A 17253-nucleotide genomic window follows, 5' to 3' on the forward strand; every position below is an offset into this window, starting at 1 on the left:
CAGGGTCACAAAGAGTCAGACACCACTGAGTGACTTTCACTTTCAGGGTATTAAGTGGGTATTAGGGTGGTATTAGAAAGTGGGTATTAAAAGATCAGGTATCAAGTGGGAATTATTCTCTCATTGACACCACTTCATCCTAACTCCAAATCTCCCAAGAACATCAGATGTCCAGAAAGGTCAGAAAGAATGCAAGACAGCTTAAGCATCAACTTTATTCCTCTTTACAGGCCTCCTGATTGAGGCAGTCTAATATGAGCCTCCACTCTCTGTCATCATGTAATCAAATAACAAAAATAATCCTTGAGGGTAAGGCCCTCTTTAATTTTCTCCATCTTGCTCATCATCTTTACTACCCTTTGAAGCTCTGACCTTTCTTGTTATAGTCTTATAGCATTTTGTGTATGGGTTGTTTTTTCCTTTAAACTTCTTTTACGTTATTACAAGTTGACGAGGGTCTCTGTCTTGAAGGGAAAGTGGGAATTAATCATCACAAATTTTCACCAGCTTTGAACCTTGCACCTGTAAGTTAGTTGTGGTATAACCAGATTTTAAAACTGTATATACCTTAAAAAAAGGAAGAGTTACCTGTATACCTACATAAATATTCCTCACTAGATTGTATGTTCATTTAGGGCCAGGGTCAGCATTTTATCCCCAGCTCCTCCAACAGTGTCTGACAATACAATATCAGGTTGGGGTATTGGTTGAATAAATACATAGTATATAATTACAGTAACTTGACTCTTATCTAGAGGTTACTTTTCTTATCACATGCCTCTCTGAGTTGCACTTGAGAACTCAGAAGGAAGCAATACCACTTCTAGGAATCTGCTCAAGAAAAATGAAAGTACTTTACATGTCCACACATGGCTATGTTTATTAGCAGCATTCATTGTTCAAAATAGCTTAAAAATGAAAGTAATTCAAATGCCCAGCAATTGATGAATAAACTAAATTGGTATATGCATTTAATGGATCACTATTTAGCAATTAAAAGGAACAAGCTACCAACACATGTTATAGCATGGATGAACTGCAGAAACATTAGGCTAAATGAAAGAAGCTGGTTGTAAAAAGTTTATATATGATTTCATTTTATAGGGTATGTCTGGAAAAAGCAAATTTATTGAGGCAGAAAGCAGATCAGTATTAGGACTGGAGGCGAGAATGGTATTAACTGTAAATGGGCACAAGAGAACTTTTTGGGATAATGTAAATGTTCTAAAACTGGGTAGGGTTGGTGGTTGTACAACTCTTATGAACTTACTACAATTATTTAATTTTCAGTTATTTAATTGATAGATGAATTTATGATATATAAATTATACCTCAGTAAACCTGTAAAAAAAAAAACAAATTATTTTGAGTAACCAGAAATAGTAGTTTATAAAAAGTGAAGTTTATTCAGAAATAAGCTTTTCGGTTTTCCCTGTGCCCAAGCTTGTTGAGTTTACCTAGGTAAAATTGTGAAAAATATATTTTCCAAAGCATTGATGTTAAAAGGTACTTTCATCAGGAGTAAAAGATAATTGATAGAAAAAGAAATAAAATTAAAAAGTGAAAAGTATAGCTGGCGAGGACTCTGTAATGTTGTCATGCTGCCTTGCACATACCAACAGCACATGAGGCCGTCTTGACATAAACAGTGCAGTATAATTATCAGTTACAATTATGACGTCTAACGAGTAAGAAAAGCCTAACTAGACCTAGGTTATGAAAACAAGCTAATCACATATTTGAAAAACTTTTAAAGACTGTTATTAAAATTGAGTGTAAAGGGATTAGCTTCATTTACATTTTCATTCATAATGGAAAATGGTGCCTTTAGAACAGGAAAGACTAGAAATCTCTTCAAGAAAATTAGAGGTACCAAGGGAACATTTCATGCAAAGATGGGCTCAATAAAGGATAGAAATGGTATGGACCTAATAGAAGCAGAAGAATTAAGAAGAGGTGGCAAGAATACACAGAAGAACTGTACAAAAAAGATCTTCACAACCCAGATAATCATGATGGTGTGATCACTCAGCTAGAGCCAGACATCCTGGAATGTGAAGTCAAGTGGGCCTTAGGAAGCATCACTATGAACAAAGCTAGTGGAGGTGATGGAATTCCAGTTGAGCTATTTCAAATCCTAAAAGATGATGCTATGAAAGTGCTGCACTCAATATGTCAGCAAATTTGGAAAACTCAGCAGTGGCCACAGGACTGGGTCAGTTTTCATTCCAGTCCCAAAGAATCCTCAAACTACCGTACAATGGCACTCATCTCACACGCTAGTAAAGTAATGCTCAAAATTCTCCAAGCCAGGCTTCAGCAATACGTGAACCGTGAACTTCCAGATGTTCAAGCTGGTTTTAGGAAAAGAAATCGAAGGTTTTAGAAAAGGCAGAGGAACCAGAGATCAAATTGCCAACATCCGCTGGATCGTGGAAAAAGCAAGAGAGTTCCAGAAAAATATCTATTTCTGCTTTATTGACTATGCCAAAGCCTTTGTGTGGATCACTATAAATTGTGGAAAATTCTGAAAGTAATGGGAATACCAGACCACCTGACCTGCCTCTTGAGAAACCTGTATGCAGGTCAGGAAGCAACAGTTAGAACTGGACATGGACCAACAGACTGGTTCCAAATAGGAAAAGGAGTACATCAAGGCTGTATATTGTCACCCTGCTTATTTAACTTATATGCAGAGTACATCATGAGACACTCTGGCCTGGATGAAGCACAAGCTGGAATCAAGATTGCCGGGAGAAATATCAAAACCTCAGATATGCAGATGACACCACCCTTATGGCAGAAAGTTAAGAAGAACTACAGGGCCTCTTTATGAAAGTGAAAGAGGAGCGTGAAAAAGTTGGCTTAAAGCTCAACATTCAGAAAACGAAGATCATGGCATCTGGTCCCATCACTTCATGACAGTTAGATGGGGAAACAGTGGAAACAGTGTCAGACTTTATTTTTCTGGGCTCCAAAATCACTGTAGATGGTGATTGCAGCCATGAAATTAAAAGACGCTTACTCCTTGGAATGAAAGTTATGACCAACCTAGACGGCATATTAAAAAGCAGAGACATTACCTTGTCAACAAAGGTCCGTCTAGTCAAGGCTATGTTTTTTCCAGTGGTCATGTATGGATGTGAGAGTTGGACTATAGAGAGGGCTCAGCGCAGAAGAATTGATGCTTTTGAACTGGGTGAAGACTCTTGAGAGTCACTTAGACTGCAAGGAGATCCAACCAGTCCATCCTAAAGGAGATCAGTCCTGGGTGTTCACTGGAAGGACTGTTGCTGAGGCTGAAACTCCAATACTTTGGCCACCTGATGCGAAGAACTGACTTGTTTGAAAAGACTCTGATGTTGGGAAAGATTGAAGGCAGGAGGAGAAGGGGATGACAGAGGGTGAGATGGTTGGATGGCATCACCGACTCAATAGACATGAGTTTGGGTAAATTCCAGGAGTTGGTGATGGACAGGGAGGCCTGGGGTGCTGTGGTTCATGGGGTCGCAAAGAGTCGGACATGACTGAGAAACTGAACTGAATTGAGGTGAATTGTATTTTCCTTAACACAATGTGATATCTTTTATAAAGATGTTAGACCTGATTGACCACACTATACTGGGGTATATAATTAGTGCTTTTCTAATACTTAAAATTAGTTTCATCAGTTTGTGTTATTTCAACCATCTTGTAACCAGAAATCTTAGATTTCCAAGATTTTTCCTGGTGCAAGTTATCATGCTCAGGTAGTGAAATAAAGACTATTTTAATTTATTTTATTAAACTTTATATTAGTCTTGTTTCCCTACCTAGTGCTATATAACAGACCACCTGAAATCTTAATAGTCTTAAAACAGCAACATCTTATTTCTTACTCTGAGGTTGCTCAGGCAGTTCCTCTGCAGGTCTCACCAGTCTTAGGTCACAGCTGCATTCATCTGGTGGGTGGCTGAGGCATGGGGCCTGTTGGGATAGCAGCATGTTGAACCTCTCTTTCGGTGGGACACGATATTTCAAGCTTGCTCGTGACACTTCAGGACAGTGTCCTAAAAAGAACAAAATATGAAGCTATAAGGCTTTGTAAGTTATAAGAGTATCATTTTCCTTGTTTTCCATTCGTCAAAGCAAGTCTCAAGGCTCCCTGAGATGGTAAGGGTGGGAAAATAGACTCGTGATGAGAGGAACAGGAAAGTTCTATTGCAAAGAGGCATGGCTACAACCTTTAATTTTTGGTGTTTCGGTTCTTTAAAAAACAAAACTCTGCTTTTCAGAATTGAACAGATGCCAATATATACTTGAAAAATGTTGCTTTAATGTATAAAATGAACAGGTTGAATTAGAGCTCTTAGAAGTTCAATCTGTGAGATTGATGAAACTACAATTAAATAGAAGTATTTTCTGAGAAGAAAATAGCATTAGCTTTACTTATTCCTATACTCCTTTTGTCATTGTATGGCAACTTGAATTTTGAAGTGTATTGAAGAGGTATGTTGAACTTTGAAATTTGATTATCTATATTAACGTATTACCCTTTTCTAGTCTGTTTCTATATCTGGAAAATGATAAGAATGTGCCTTGATTGGGAAGATGACAAAAATTCTGGAGGTAGATGAGGGTGATGGCTGCACAATGATGCAAATGTCTCTGTAAGTGTGAACTACACACTTATCAAATGTGACCTGAGTGATGCATTTCATGCTCTGTTTTACCATAATTTTAAAAAATGAACCTTGAAAAGCAGTTATGAAGATTGTTTAGTAACAAATATTAAACACTCGATCATGCATTTTTACTAGGTGTTAGGAAAACTTTCCCTAGAATTTACTTACTACCTTTTGCTCAGAAAAATGCATTTCTGAAATAGTGAATGCCAGTAGAATTATTTGTATATGATAAAAGGAAAGTTTGATAAGGTCCCATGAACCTTTTTAAGAAATGACTAATCTTGGTGTTAATTTGGATTTTCATGTACTCTTGGGAGATTTACGTATATTTGATACGAGTATGTAATTCTCTTTAGATGTTTCTCATTTTTTATCTTGTAAGAACATAATGAAGTATTTTACCCAACAGAGATTTATTCAGGGGATTAAATCATCACTCTGTATTAGGATATATGAACTCATGAGACGTGAATTGATACTGATATTGTGTTCATTTATAGTTAGCAGTGCAGTGTAAAAATTGATTTCATGATTTTTCTGTGGAGAAACTTGATCATTTATTTATTTATTTAAAGGATATCTGCTACGTTCTAATACTCTAGACCTTGGAGATAACAGCATGAAATAAAACAAACCTTGGGTCTGTGGAATTTCAATTCAAGTTGGGATGTGAGACAACAAACAACTAAAGTGTTTTATTTGAAGATAAGTAGTAGGAAGAAATAGAAAGCAGGATAAGGAATTAAGAGAGTAACGTGGGTGAGAAGATTATCTTAGATAAGTGCTCCACAATGGCTTCTCTGAACTGAAAGATTGAGCTATGAGAAGTGAAGAGCATTCCAGACCTGGTAACGAGCAAGTGCAAAGGTATGGGGTGGGGCCAGCCTTGGTGAATGTATTTGATGAGCACAGCATGCAGACTGTATGACAGCTACTGAGAGAAGCTGGAGGAGTATGAGGGGAGATGAAGTTGTGGAGACAGGCAGGGGTCCTATTTAGATTTTATTGAGACATTGGTAAGGAGTTTGTATTTTAAGTGTGATGAGAGACTATTAGAATTTTTTAAAAGCCCTTTATTTTGAAATAATATTAGACTTGAACAAAAATAGTATAATGAATTCACATTATACTCTTTACCCATTGTTAATATCTTGTATTGCTGTTGTTCAGTTGCTATGTCTTGTCCAGCTCTTTGTGACCCCATGGACTCCATTAGTTGCTCAAACTAATGTCCATTGAGTCGGTGATGCCATCCAAACAGCTCATCCTCTGTCGCCCCATTCTCCTTCACTGGGATCCTCTCTTCAGGGTAGTGTGTTGCCTTGAATGTCCACTCTCCTGTTGCTATGTGGAGAAGGCTGAAGAGGCAAGAGCAGAATACAGAGACCGGTCAGGAGGCTGCTGTGCTATGAGTGTTGATTACAGAGTGGTGGCAGGACCGTTCCTTAAAGGAGGTTTACCAAATAGTCTCTCTGCACTCTTATTTTAAAAAACCTGGTTTAGAATATCTACTAAGAAATTGAACAAAGCCTTCTCTAAACCAAACTTCTGTACTTGGTTGTTTTTTTAAGAGGAATAAAATACTAGTATATTTTAGGTCAAGAAAAGCTGTTTATTATGCATAAGCAGTTTAGATGATGAAAGAATAATTGACATAGGTAAATAAGGACTTCGGTCACTTTCCTTTATATTGAAAGTCTGTGAGTTAGCTCTCTTTGTCATTGGTTCCTTATCGTAATTTGTTAGTATCTTTTCTCTGAAAGAATGAAAGCTAGTAAATACTAAATTTCAATCAGTTTAAAAAAAAATTGTTTGTTTATGGTTGCACTGGGTCTTCGTTGCGGTGCACAGGCCTCTTCTCTCAGGGCTTCTCTTGTTGCGAGCACCGGCTCTACGTGCATGGGCCTTGTTGGTCTGTGGCATGTGGAATCTGCAGACCAGGGATCTACTTGCATTGGCAGGTAGATTCTGCGCCACCAGGGGAGTCCCTCAATCAGTTTTTAAGATACTTAAATTTTGTGTAGAAAATGCTTTTTCATTGTACAAAGATTAATTACCAGTATTTTTCATTGAAGAGATATGATCTTATTTTGTGATCTGCATGGCTGTTTATCCTGTTTATTTTGTTTTTACTTTGAATTTTAAGAATAATGGTCCACAGTTAAAAACTTTAATGAAAGCACTGTACAGGTATTTTGGTAATATATTTAACCCATGTATCCATGATATGCTTTTAAAGTGTTAGCAAATAGAATCTTACCTTCTCAAAATTGTACTTTTCTATGGTCTATTACTGATTATATTCTTAACCATTTCCTACTTTTTATTTACTATGAAATAATGAGATGGGAGGTAGAGGACTTGTTCTGGATGTTGAACCTAGAAGTTAAATACTTTTCGGTAGTGTCTGCTCTCTTCCACTTTAAAAATGAAAATGGAATATTTTTTGCAGTTGAAGTCCAAGAGTTGTAGACACTTTTATTCTTTGTTGTTATAGTTGATTTTTCACGTAGAACTTTATGGAATTTATTTTTGTTAAATAGGGAACATAATTGTAACTTTTTATAGAGATGTTGAGAGGATCATGTAAAATACTTGCACATTTTTTAGAACACTACCTGTGAAAGACAGCATGCTCAGTTAATATCAGCTCTTTTTAGGATACTATGAGTAGTATTGAGATTATTTTAAATAGCTTTATTTTTTGCTCATTTTGAAGAAGTGGTCTGTGAGTGTCTTCTGTTATTCACTTATTAATTAATGAGCAGCTTCTGGGTGCCCTGTACATTGTCTTGGCTAAACTGCCCACATCAGCTCCTATTTTAATATTGAGGGTATTAGACTGTGAGAGGTTAAGTTATTTAGCCATGATTTCACAATAAGAGGTGGGCTGGCTAGTATTAACTTACTAAAACGTTATCTGACACTGCCATATAAAGGTCTTTTTCTTTTTAATTTTAAATTTATTTTTTTAATTGAAGGATAATGGCTTTATAGAATTGTGTTGGTTTCTGCCAAACAGCAACACGAATCAGCCATGGGTATACATATGTCCCCTCCCTCTTGACCCTCACTTCTACCTCCCTCTGCACCCACCCTTGTAGGTGGATACAGAGGCCTGCTTTGAGTTCCCTGAGTTATACAGCAAATAATGGTCTTTTCAGTTTGTCCTGATCACTCATTTGATAGATTTTTATTGGATATTTTTGTGCACAGCTGTATGATACAGGCTGTGGAGTTTGGCACATTGCCTCACGGTGCTGGAGAGAACTATGATACAAGGTAGAAAGTGATAATTATTAGAAACAACACATTTAGAAGAGGGAGGTGTTATTTACATCAAGGGAAGCAGTTCAATCAGGGATGGTTTCTTGAAAATGGGGTTAACATTTAAATTGAGTAATTTAGGAGTAGTGAGATTTGGACATGTATAAGTAGTGGAATTTGGACATATCCATAGAGGAAACAGTATAGAAAATGTGAGACATTTATATACAATAGTGGATAGTTTGTTTTAGCTACTTAGTATAGTCTGTGAATGGATGTAGGGAAAATTTAGATTGGAAGGTATATTTAGACAAAGGTATGTAGAGCTTTAAAAACTTGAATAATTATTTTGAATTCATATATAATTAGTTCAGTAAATTTGTTTTAACCAGTGTAGAGGCTTTGTTGATGTTGTTCAGTCGCTAAGTCATGTCCAGCTCTTTGCTACCCATCAACTGCAGCATCCCAGGCTTCCTTGTCCTACAGAATCTCTCAGAGTTTGCTCAGACTCATGTCCATTGAATCAGTGATGCCATCCAACCATCTCATCCTCTGTCGCCCCCTTCTTCTCCTTTCCTCAATCTTTCCCAGTGTCAGGGTCTTTTCCAATGAGTTGGCTCATCACATCAGATTGCCAAAGTATTGGAGCTTCAACTTCAGCATCAGTCCTTCCAATGAGTATTCAGGGTTGATTTCCTTTAGGATGGACTGGTTTGATCTCCTTGCAGTCCAAGGACTCTCAAGAGTCTTCTCCAGTACCACAATTGGAAAACATCAATTCTTCGGCACTCAGCCTTCGTTAATGGTCCACCTCTCATGTCCATACAGACATTGGACCATACAGATCATTGTCAGACTACTAGAAAAACCATAGCTTTGACTATATGGACCTTTGTCAGCAATGTGATGTCTTTGCTTTTTAATATTCTGCCTAAGTTTGTCATAGCTTTCCTTCCGAGAAGCAAGCGTCTTTTAATTTCATGGCTGCAGTCATCATCTGCAGTGATTTTGGAGCCCAGGAAAATAAAGTCTCTCATTGTTTCCATTGTTTCCCCATCTATTTGCCGTGAAGTGATGGGACCAGATGCCATGATCTTAGTTTTCTGAATGTTGAGTTTTAAGCCAGCTTTTTCACTGTCCTCTTTCTCCCTCATCAAGAGGCTCTTTAGTTCTTCTCTTTCTGCCATTAGAGTAAGTATCATCTGCATTTCTGAGGTTGTTGGTATTTCCCCCATAATCTTGATTCCAGCTTGTGATTCATCCAGCCTGGCATTTCGCATGATGTACTCTGCATGTAAGTTAAATAAGCAAGGTGACAATATACAGTAGAGGGTAGTTATATACAATTTGGGGGAAATACATTGTAATAAGAAATTGAGACCATGATGAGATTTTACTGTTAAAAAAGAAGATGGGAGTGGGGATGAAATCCTCCCCACCTCCATGTGAAATGGTAGGAAGAACACTTTATTAGGAGTATGGATGTGAAATTTTAATCCTGGCACGTTCATATTAACTAGGTATATAACTTTGGGGAAGGCTCTTTTAAGTTCTGTGGCATTAGTTTCTTAATATGCAAAATTAGAATTTGTATAAAAGGTCATTAGGGCCCATAATAAGATGGTAATCTGTCATTTTTTGTTCAAACTAGACACCAAAATTGAAAGGAGGCACTATAAATATAAACCCAGCAGCAACCAAGTTATATTTTTGCTTTTTATCCTATTAGGAGTTTACTTTCACCTGTTACATTTCAAAATTAAAATTTTAAGTACTGAAAAGCAGGAAAAAGGATTGATATCAATTATAAATGTTAAATGTTGTTGAACAAGGTAAAGGTAGTATCGTCTGAGGGAATAGAATCATTTTAAATTAAGTATCTGCTTGCTGTTGTGAGTGGTAATGATTAAAAGCGTGCATATAAATATAGAATTGTTTTGAAATAGATATATTGTTAGAAATACAGTCAACTAGTAACACAGCTAAAGCTAGAACAGTTACACACATCACTGTAAGTATATACCTCAGTTTGCCTGGTTTTAAGGGGAAGTAGAGTATAACAAAGTATAAACTTTGTTTATACTTTTTTTAAAATGTCCTCATAGAGTGGGACACGACTGCAGCGACTTAGCAGCAGCAGCAGCAGGGACTGCAGTATTTAGGGTACTGTATAGTAGTAGAGTCTACCAGAACGCTGTGCTTGCTACTGTAAATAGCCTTTTAATAGGTATATTTTTAATCCTTTGATGTTGTGCTTACTGTTAAGAATTTTCTGACTTACCATAATGTGTGGAGGCACCCCTACCCCCAACTCTCCTGTGTTAGATGGCAGTAAGAACTGCAGTAAGGTCTTAAAACTGGATGGCCTTTGATAGCCAGTTTGATATTTTGAACCATTTTCTCATATTTTCTGGTTTTCTAATGTCCTAGGTAAATTATGTTTAACATAAATTCAGATCACCTGGGTATATTGTTAAATGGCAGATTCTGATTTGCGGTGAGGCTGAGATCCTCCTCTTCTAAGCAGTTTCTACATGATGTGGACATTTCTATTCTGTAGGCTACATTCAGAATATCAGATAGTTCTAGATGATTGTGTTGAAGTTTGGCAGACTTATGGTTTACTGCATACATGTCCAGTATGGCTGGGTTCTATCAGAAGTTATATTAATAGTTGTTTTAAAAAAAAACTTAGGACTTTTGTAAATTTAATAATACAGTTGATTGAAATAATGTTTGTCTTTTGTATTCACATTTCCCTCTTCATATGTTTATGCGTCTTAACTCTAGTTTTGCTTCTTTCTCATTTCTTTTTTGTTGTTGTGATTTTTGCTTTTCTTTAATGTATTATTGTGTTTTGTGGATCTGGTCAGGGAACCGTTACTGTATTTTATGTTTGTATCTACATTTTATTTTGCATGCGTAACGTGGCTTTGCCTGGATGTTCTTTTTGGTAAGTTCCGAATTTATAAAGCATATTGTTTTTTGTAGTGTAAGTTATAATATTTTTCACCTTCTTTTCTCCCACTTTTAGTAATGTGATCATGCTCATGAGTTGCTTTTAGTTTTTTTTTTTTTAAGAGTTCATTTGATAGTTTTTTTTCTAACTTTCCAGTTTTCCTTAATAGTAGTGCAGTTTGGTACTAATCCGCTTTGATTGGTTTTATAGCCTCACACTGTCAGTTGCTGGCCACTATTTAGAAGTTGCTGTTTCAAGTATTTTGGTTTTTTAAAAGAGCCTTAATCATCTAGAAATATTGTTCTAAAAGCTTGTGCTTTCATATAGCAATCATAAAAGAAGATAGTTTGTATTAAACATAATAATTTTGTTCACAGTAAACAGTGCATTCTAATTTTGTTTTCACAGCAACAGCTTGCACAACTGCAGAAAGAAAAATCAGAGATTCTGAAAAATCTGGCATTATATTACTTCACATTTGTAGATGTTATGGAATTTAAGGTATGTATTTTAATACATACAGTTTAATATTTCCGAGATAAATTGATATTTGTTAATTGTATAAATTGTTCTGTCACTTGTGGATAATAAAGTATGTGTTTTCTGAATTTAGTAGTAGTCATATAAGTAAAAGATTAAAATAAACTTTTGTTTTCAGGACCATGTTTGTGAATTGCTGAATACTATTGATGTTTGCCAAGTCTTCTTTGACATTGTACGTATAATTTTCAGAAAAACTTCTAATTCTTCTCTCTGCTTCTAGTAGTAGAACTAAGGGGATCAAATGCTTTTTTTTAGAGATAATTTATATGATTAGTATATAAAATTTCAGCATTGAATTTGGCTTTATTTTTTAAGGTAAGGAGTTATACTGTATCTCTCTTTTTACTTATTTGATTGTCATTGAATATAAATCTTGTACATATTGGGAAATAGTTGTTAATTTTAGTATTTTATTTTAATAGGCTCAATTTTAAAAGGTTACACAAATAATTTTTTCTCTATAAAAGGCATACTTGATAAAATCTTTCTTAATAAGACAGTTTCTAGATATAAGAAATCAGTGAAAAACATCACTGAGTTAATGGTGAACCTATTCATTAATTTAATACTCCTTTTTTCTTGCTTAGTGAGAATTGCTTCCATGCTTATTATTCTGGTTTTGGCTATTCTTTTAAATTGTTGTTAGCAGTTTGAATAGGGTGATCACCAACTCTTTTTCATCTGTAAAATTGTGTTACAAGCACAAAACTATTATCTGTAACTCCCAAATTTTAGACATGTTTTTGGTGAAAGGAATTAGGTAGAATTTTAGAAATGGGGCTAAAGTAAATAACTACAGAAAATTATTAGCTTCCAGTAGCTGCCATGAAGATTCTTTTGTGTGTGCTTAAAAGTTTGTGAAATAAAAAGTTGAACTTAATGTTTTTTTCTTTTAGACTGTGAACTTTGATTTAACAAAGAACTACTTAGATTTGATCATAACATATACAACACTAATGATACTGCTGTCTCGAATTGAAGAAAGGAAGGCAATCATTGGATTATACAACTATGCTCATGAGATGACCCATGGGGCAAGGTATACCTGCATTAAAGATATCTGTGTGAAGTTCTCAATTTGATGGCTTACAATTCACTGATATTTATGTGTCTGTTTTAAGTGACCGAGAATACCCACGCCTTGGTCAGATGATTGTGGATTATGAAAACCCTTTAAAGAAAATGATGGAAGAATTTGTGCCCCATAGCAAGGTAAGAGCTGGGTTTTAGGGGTGCTTCAATAGGCATATGAGAGCTTTAGGGTGGATAGAGTGATAAACTGCTTCTAAGAAAGAAAATCTTAATGAGATATGATTTATAGTTATATATGGTTTTATCTAATTGTGAACCAGAGAACTCCTTAATTATATCCAGAATAGTGAATGGAAACTCTGGAATATATTGATCCATTGTAGTTTTTAGGTTCTCTATAGGATATAGAGTTAGTGAAGTTTAGTACTTGAGAATGTCTACTAGATTCATATCAGACTGCTTCGTTCTAATCCCAACTCTGACAGTTACTGTGTATTATTGGGCAGATTACTTAACCAACTTCACTGTATCTCAATTTTCTTATCTATAAAAATGCAGTAATAGTAGTCCTACTCTATATGGCTGTTATGAGTACTAAATGAGTTATTTTGTGTAAAGTGTTTCCACATATAGTATTTGATAAATCTTAGTTATGTTATTAGAATATAGCCTCATAATGAGAAAAAATTGCAGGAGTTTGTGATAATTTGAAATGTCTGTCTTTTATGATATATTAAAAAATAGTTCTTAATGAAATAATTTTGGTTTAGGGTCATGCCATTATGGCTTCTCTGAGGGAGGGCTAGTTCCTTAGCATGTCAAGGAAGTTTATAGGTATCCTCATAAAGATAAGGAAATTGAGGACTGGAAGTGGTGTGATGAAGTAAGCCATTTGGCAGCAGTTGTGGCAAAATGAGGACTGGGGTATTAGAATCTTGGTTCATTGTTCCCTTTGAATGATGGGAGTTAGGTTTTAATAATACAGTGTTTTATATGAATCTGTGCTTTATTTTTTTGACATACAGTTAGCAGCAAGAATTTTCCTTCAGTTTTCTTACTCCCATGAAAATTCTAAAGATGCATTTCCAGTTTAATTTCTCTGCAGAGCTATATTATACCCACAAATTTATGTAGATTTAATGTCTTAGAGTTAGTTGTACCATTAGCTTGAAAGAGTCTAGTAGATGATACCAATTTTGAAGTAAAAATCAGCATTGTAGATGGAAGTGTCAGGGTTTCTCCAAGTGCTAAACAGATCATCACCACCTGTCTCTTTGATTTTGTTAGTGCTTTTACCTCAGCTACTCATCTCTTATTTTTTCTCTGGATCTGTTTCTAACTTTCTGCCAATCAGATATGGCTTTGCTTTTAGTTATGCACTTCAAATTTGGCTCTCTTTTCCCAGTTAAATGATAAACATTTATTTTAAAGGCTGTTATATCTTTATTTAGGGCTTCCCTGGTGGCTCAGATGGTAAAGAATCTGCATGCAATGCAAGAGACCCAGGTTCAATCCCTGGATCTGGAAGATCTCCTGGAGAAGGGAGTGGACACCCTCTCCATTATTCTTGCCAAGAGAATTCCATGGACTGAGAAGCCTGGTGGGCTACAGTCCACAGGATCACAAAACATCAGGCACAACTGAGCAACACTTTCACTTTCACCTCATATATCTCTAAGTTCTCCATAGCCATTAGCACATACTAGACTGTTAATAATTCCTTGAGGAGAATTGTCTATTTGGATTGTATCAGTTTTTTCCTAATCTTGATTTTTCCAATATTCTATGATATCTCAGGGCTTTGATGTTAATAGAAAGTCACTCAGTTGTGTCTGACTCTTTGCGACCCCATGGACTGTAGCCTTTCTGGCTCCTTGGTCCATGGAATTCTCCAGGCCAGGATACTGGAGTGAGTAGCCTATCCCTTCTCCAGGGGATCTTCCCAACCCAGGAATTGAACCCAGGTCTCCTGCATTGCAGGCAAATTTTTTTACCAACTGAGCTACCAGGGAAGCCCAAGAAAGACCATCATATATTTACTAGGATTTGTTCAAATTAATTTTAAAAATTATTCAAAATCACTTGGTGCAGTGATAAAAACAATTCCTAGGTTTTACTCTCAGACGTTCTGGCTCAGGCAGAGCCCTGGATTTTCTTTTTCTGAACACTCTCCTGGCAATTTATGCATAGCCAGATTAAAGGACCACTCTGTACAGAATTTTTAGGAACCAGGAGTGAATGAATAGCAAAAGAGGTAAAAGCAAGCAAGAAGCAAATGAGATGAAAAATACCTTGATGATAAAGTTATCATTAATAGACTAAACGGCAAATAGGAATAATTTATTGAGATAAAGTACAGTGGATCATTTTTAGAAGGCATTCTTTGAAGAAATATGAAACATGTTGAGCTCCGTTAACACTTAGTCATATAACCTTAAGTACCACTTTTTCTTTCAGTGAGCACTATTGGAGTAGAACGTGACACACAAAAGGGTGACGCTAGACTCTGTGTCGTTTTTAAAGTAAAGATCACACGATTGCCCTACATTTTCACCTTTAAGAGAGTAACATGATTTGCTGAGCTAAGCTTTAGCTGAGGAATGCAGAATCTATGTAACTTTCATGAAATTAAAAACAAAAAAAAATCTAGAGCATAACTGTAACCCACCTCAAGTGTCACATGGGGCATACTTGTAATTAGGCTCTTGTTTTATGATGGTAAAGTTAGAAACACACAGCACTTGTAGCTGGAAATTAAATGGAAAGTAAAAAAAACCAACTCATTCTTCAACTTTCTGTTTTTCTGTTTTAATTAGTCTCTTTCAGATGCACTAATTTCTCTTCAGATGGTGTATCCTCGAAGGAACCTTTCAGCTGACCAGTGGAGAAATGCCCAGTTGCTGAGTCTCATCAGTGCCCCCAGCACAATGCTTAATCCCGCACAGTCCGACACTGTATGGTTCTGTACTTTCTTTTTTGAATGAAAAGAGTAAAATTTTTTTTTTTAATCAAGCAATGCTGTTGCACTTTTTCTTCTAATTAGTATTAGCCTGTCAGTGAAGTTTATTGTAAAATGCTCATTATTTACATTGTACTATTCACAGTTTTTTAATTTCTAAATGCTGATGCTGAGTACAATTAGCAGTATGAGTTCTTTTAAGGCTTAAAATTTTGCTTTGCTTTCTTATGGTAGAAAATTTGGAAGATTCAGAAAATTAGAAGAAAACAAAAATCACCCCAAATCTTACAGACTTACTAGAGAAAATCACTATTGTATTCTGTTAAGTTTCTTTTCAGTCTTTTTTCTGAGTATATAAACAGAGATGTTATGCATATGGAGAATAAACACACATAATTACTGACTTGGGTGAAATAGTGAGCATCCAGGCACATAATTTTTTTTTTTAATAAAATTTTATCCTTTGAAATACTGCAAACTCTGCAGTAAACTTGGGAAATTTGGAAGTAGTTATTTACTAAATTGAAAACAATTTAGCAACCGTGTTTTTTAAAGAGAAGTTTCAGGGTGTGTGAATTTGAAAGAGGCACAGCTTGCTTTTTTTGTTTTCTGGTTTGGAAGCTTCCAAATTTTGTTTATTCCAACTTATCCATGTATCTGTCTGGCCCTTGTCTTTAATTACAGTCCCCCTGCCCGCACCCCAAGGCACACACTCCCTTCTCCAAGTAGCTATGATCTTCTCTAGTTGATGGAAACCCTGTGTTTTTCATTCAGACTTTTCCAAAAGACTGTTCTATACATCTGAGAAAGAGGCACCGCTTTCATTGTCTTTTATGGACTGCGGGTATAAATATAGGTTATAAAACTTGCATCCAGTTTTTCAACTATGTTGTGGTATTTGAACCAAGAATTGAGTAGTCAGACTTCTTAGAAGGAAGAGGAGGACTCAGTGCAGAATTTTTTCCATTAAATCACAAATTTATATTTTCTTTTTTAAGATGCCTTGTGAATATCTCTCTTTGGATGCCATGGAAAAATGGATTATCTGTAAGTAAAATTGGTTAGTTTTATGATTACTCCTCAGATATAAGTTTTAGAGAGAAATAACAGTACATGGATTACTTTAATACCAAGCACTGTGCTAAGCCTTCTATGTGCATCATCCAGTCCTTATATTGATATGGTTAGAGTAAGTTGGTCTAGTTTATAGATGAGGAATTAAAGTTTAGTCCACACGACAAGTAAGTGACAAAGACAAAGGACCTTCAAGGCTCATGGTCTACATTATATTGCCTCTCAACAAGGCCATCAAAAGTAAATTTTTATTTTTAATGATTTTCTTGGTACTGCATTTATTCAGTTGTTTTTGTTTTTAAATTATTTTAGTACATATAATAGACATCTCATATGTTTGCATGGGAAATAAAATTACTTGTTTGCATGCCTACAAAGTTCACAAACTATGGGAGAAATAGACACATAGATACAGTATAAATGAAAACTGCTATAATATAATTTTTTCTACCACCCCCAGGTCCACTTGCAGAGGGGAATAATTTTGAGCAGTTTGTGCTTTTTAGTTCTTATAGTTTTTGTTTCTTAATTTATTAACATTTAGGTATTATTTGATGACTTTTTATTATACTGTTTCTAAAACTGGTGAATGACAAATTTTTCTTTTTTAGTGATTTTTGGACTGGTACTTTTTTATAAAATACATTGAAACTGAATTAGTGGAATTATCAGAAATAAAATAATAAGCAAAGATGAAATAAAAGCCTACATTTTAATTATTAGATTCAATATTTAAGTATTAATCTAACAAT

General features: G+C 35.4%; 1 protein-coding gene across 3 annotated transcripts in view; it reads left to right on the forward strand.

Moving 5' to 3' along the window:
• NCKAP1 (NCK associated protein 1) overlaps window positions 1-17253 on the forward strand; it is a 108543-nt gene that overhangs the window by 25962 nt on the left and 65328 nt on the right. For all 3 annotated transcript variants that reach the window (XM_025273748.3, XM_006071782.4, XM_025273747.3), the window contains 6 exons: window positions 11302-11394; window positions 11552-11608; window positions 12333-12475; window positions 12558-12648; window positions 15285-15422; window positions 16426-16474. In XM_025273748.3, coding sequence (XP_025129533.1) covers window positions 11302-11394; window positions 11552-11608; window positions 12333-12475; window positions 12558-12648; window positions 15285-15422; window positions 16426-16474 — 571 coding nt within the window. The remainder of the gene's footprint in view (window positions 1-11301; window positions 11395-11551; window positions 11609-12332; window positions 12476-12557; window positions 12649-15284; window positions 15423-16425; window positions 16475-17253) is intronic.

This window comes from Bubalus bubalis, chromosome 2 (assembly GCF_019923935.1).
Source record: "Bubalus bubalis isolate 160015118507 breed Murrah chromosome 2, NDDB_SH_1, whole genome shotgun sequence".
NCBI lineage: Eukaryota > Metazoa > Chordata > Mammalia > Artiodactyla > Bovidae > Bubalus > Bubalus bubalis.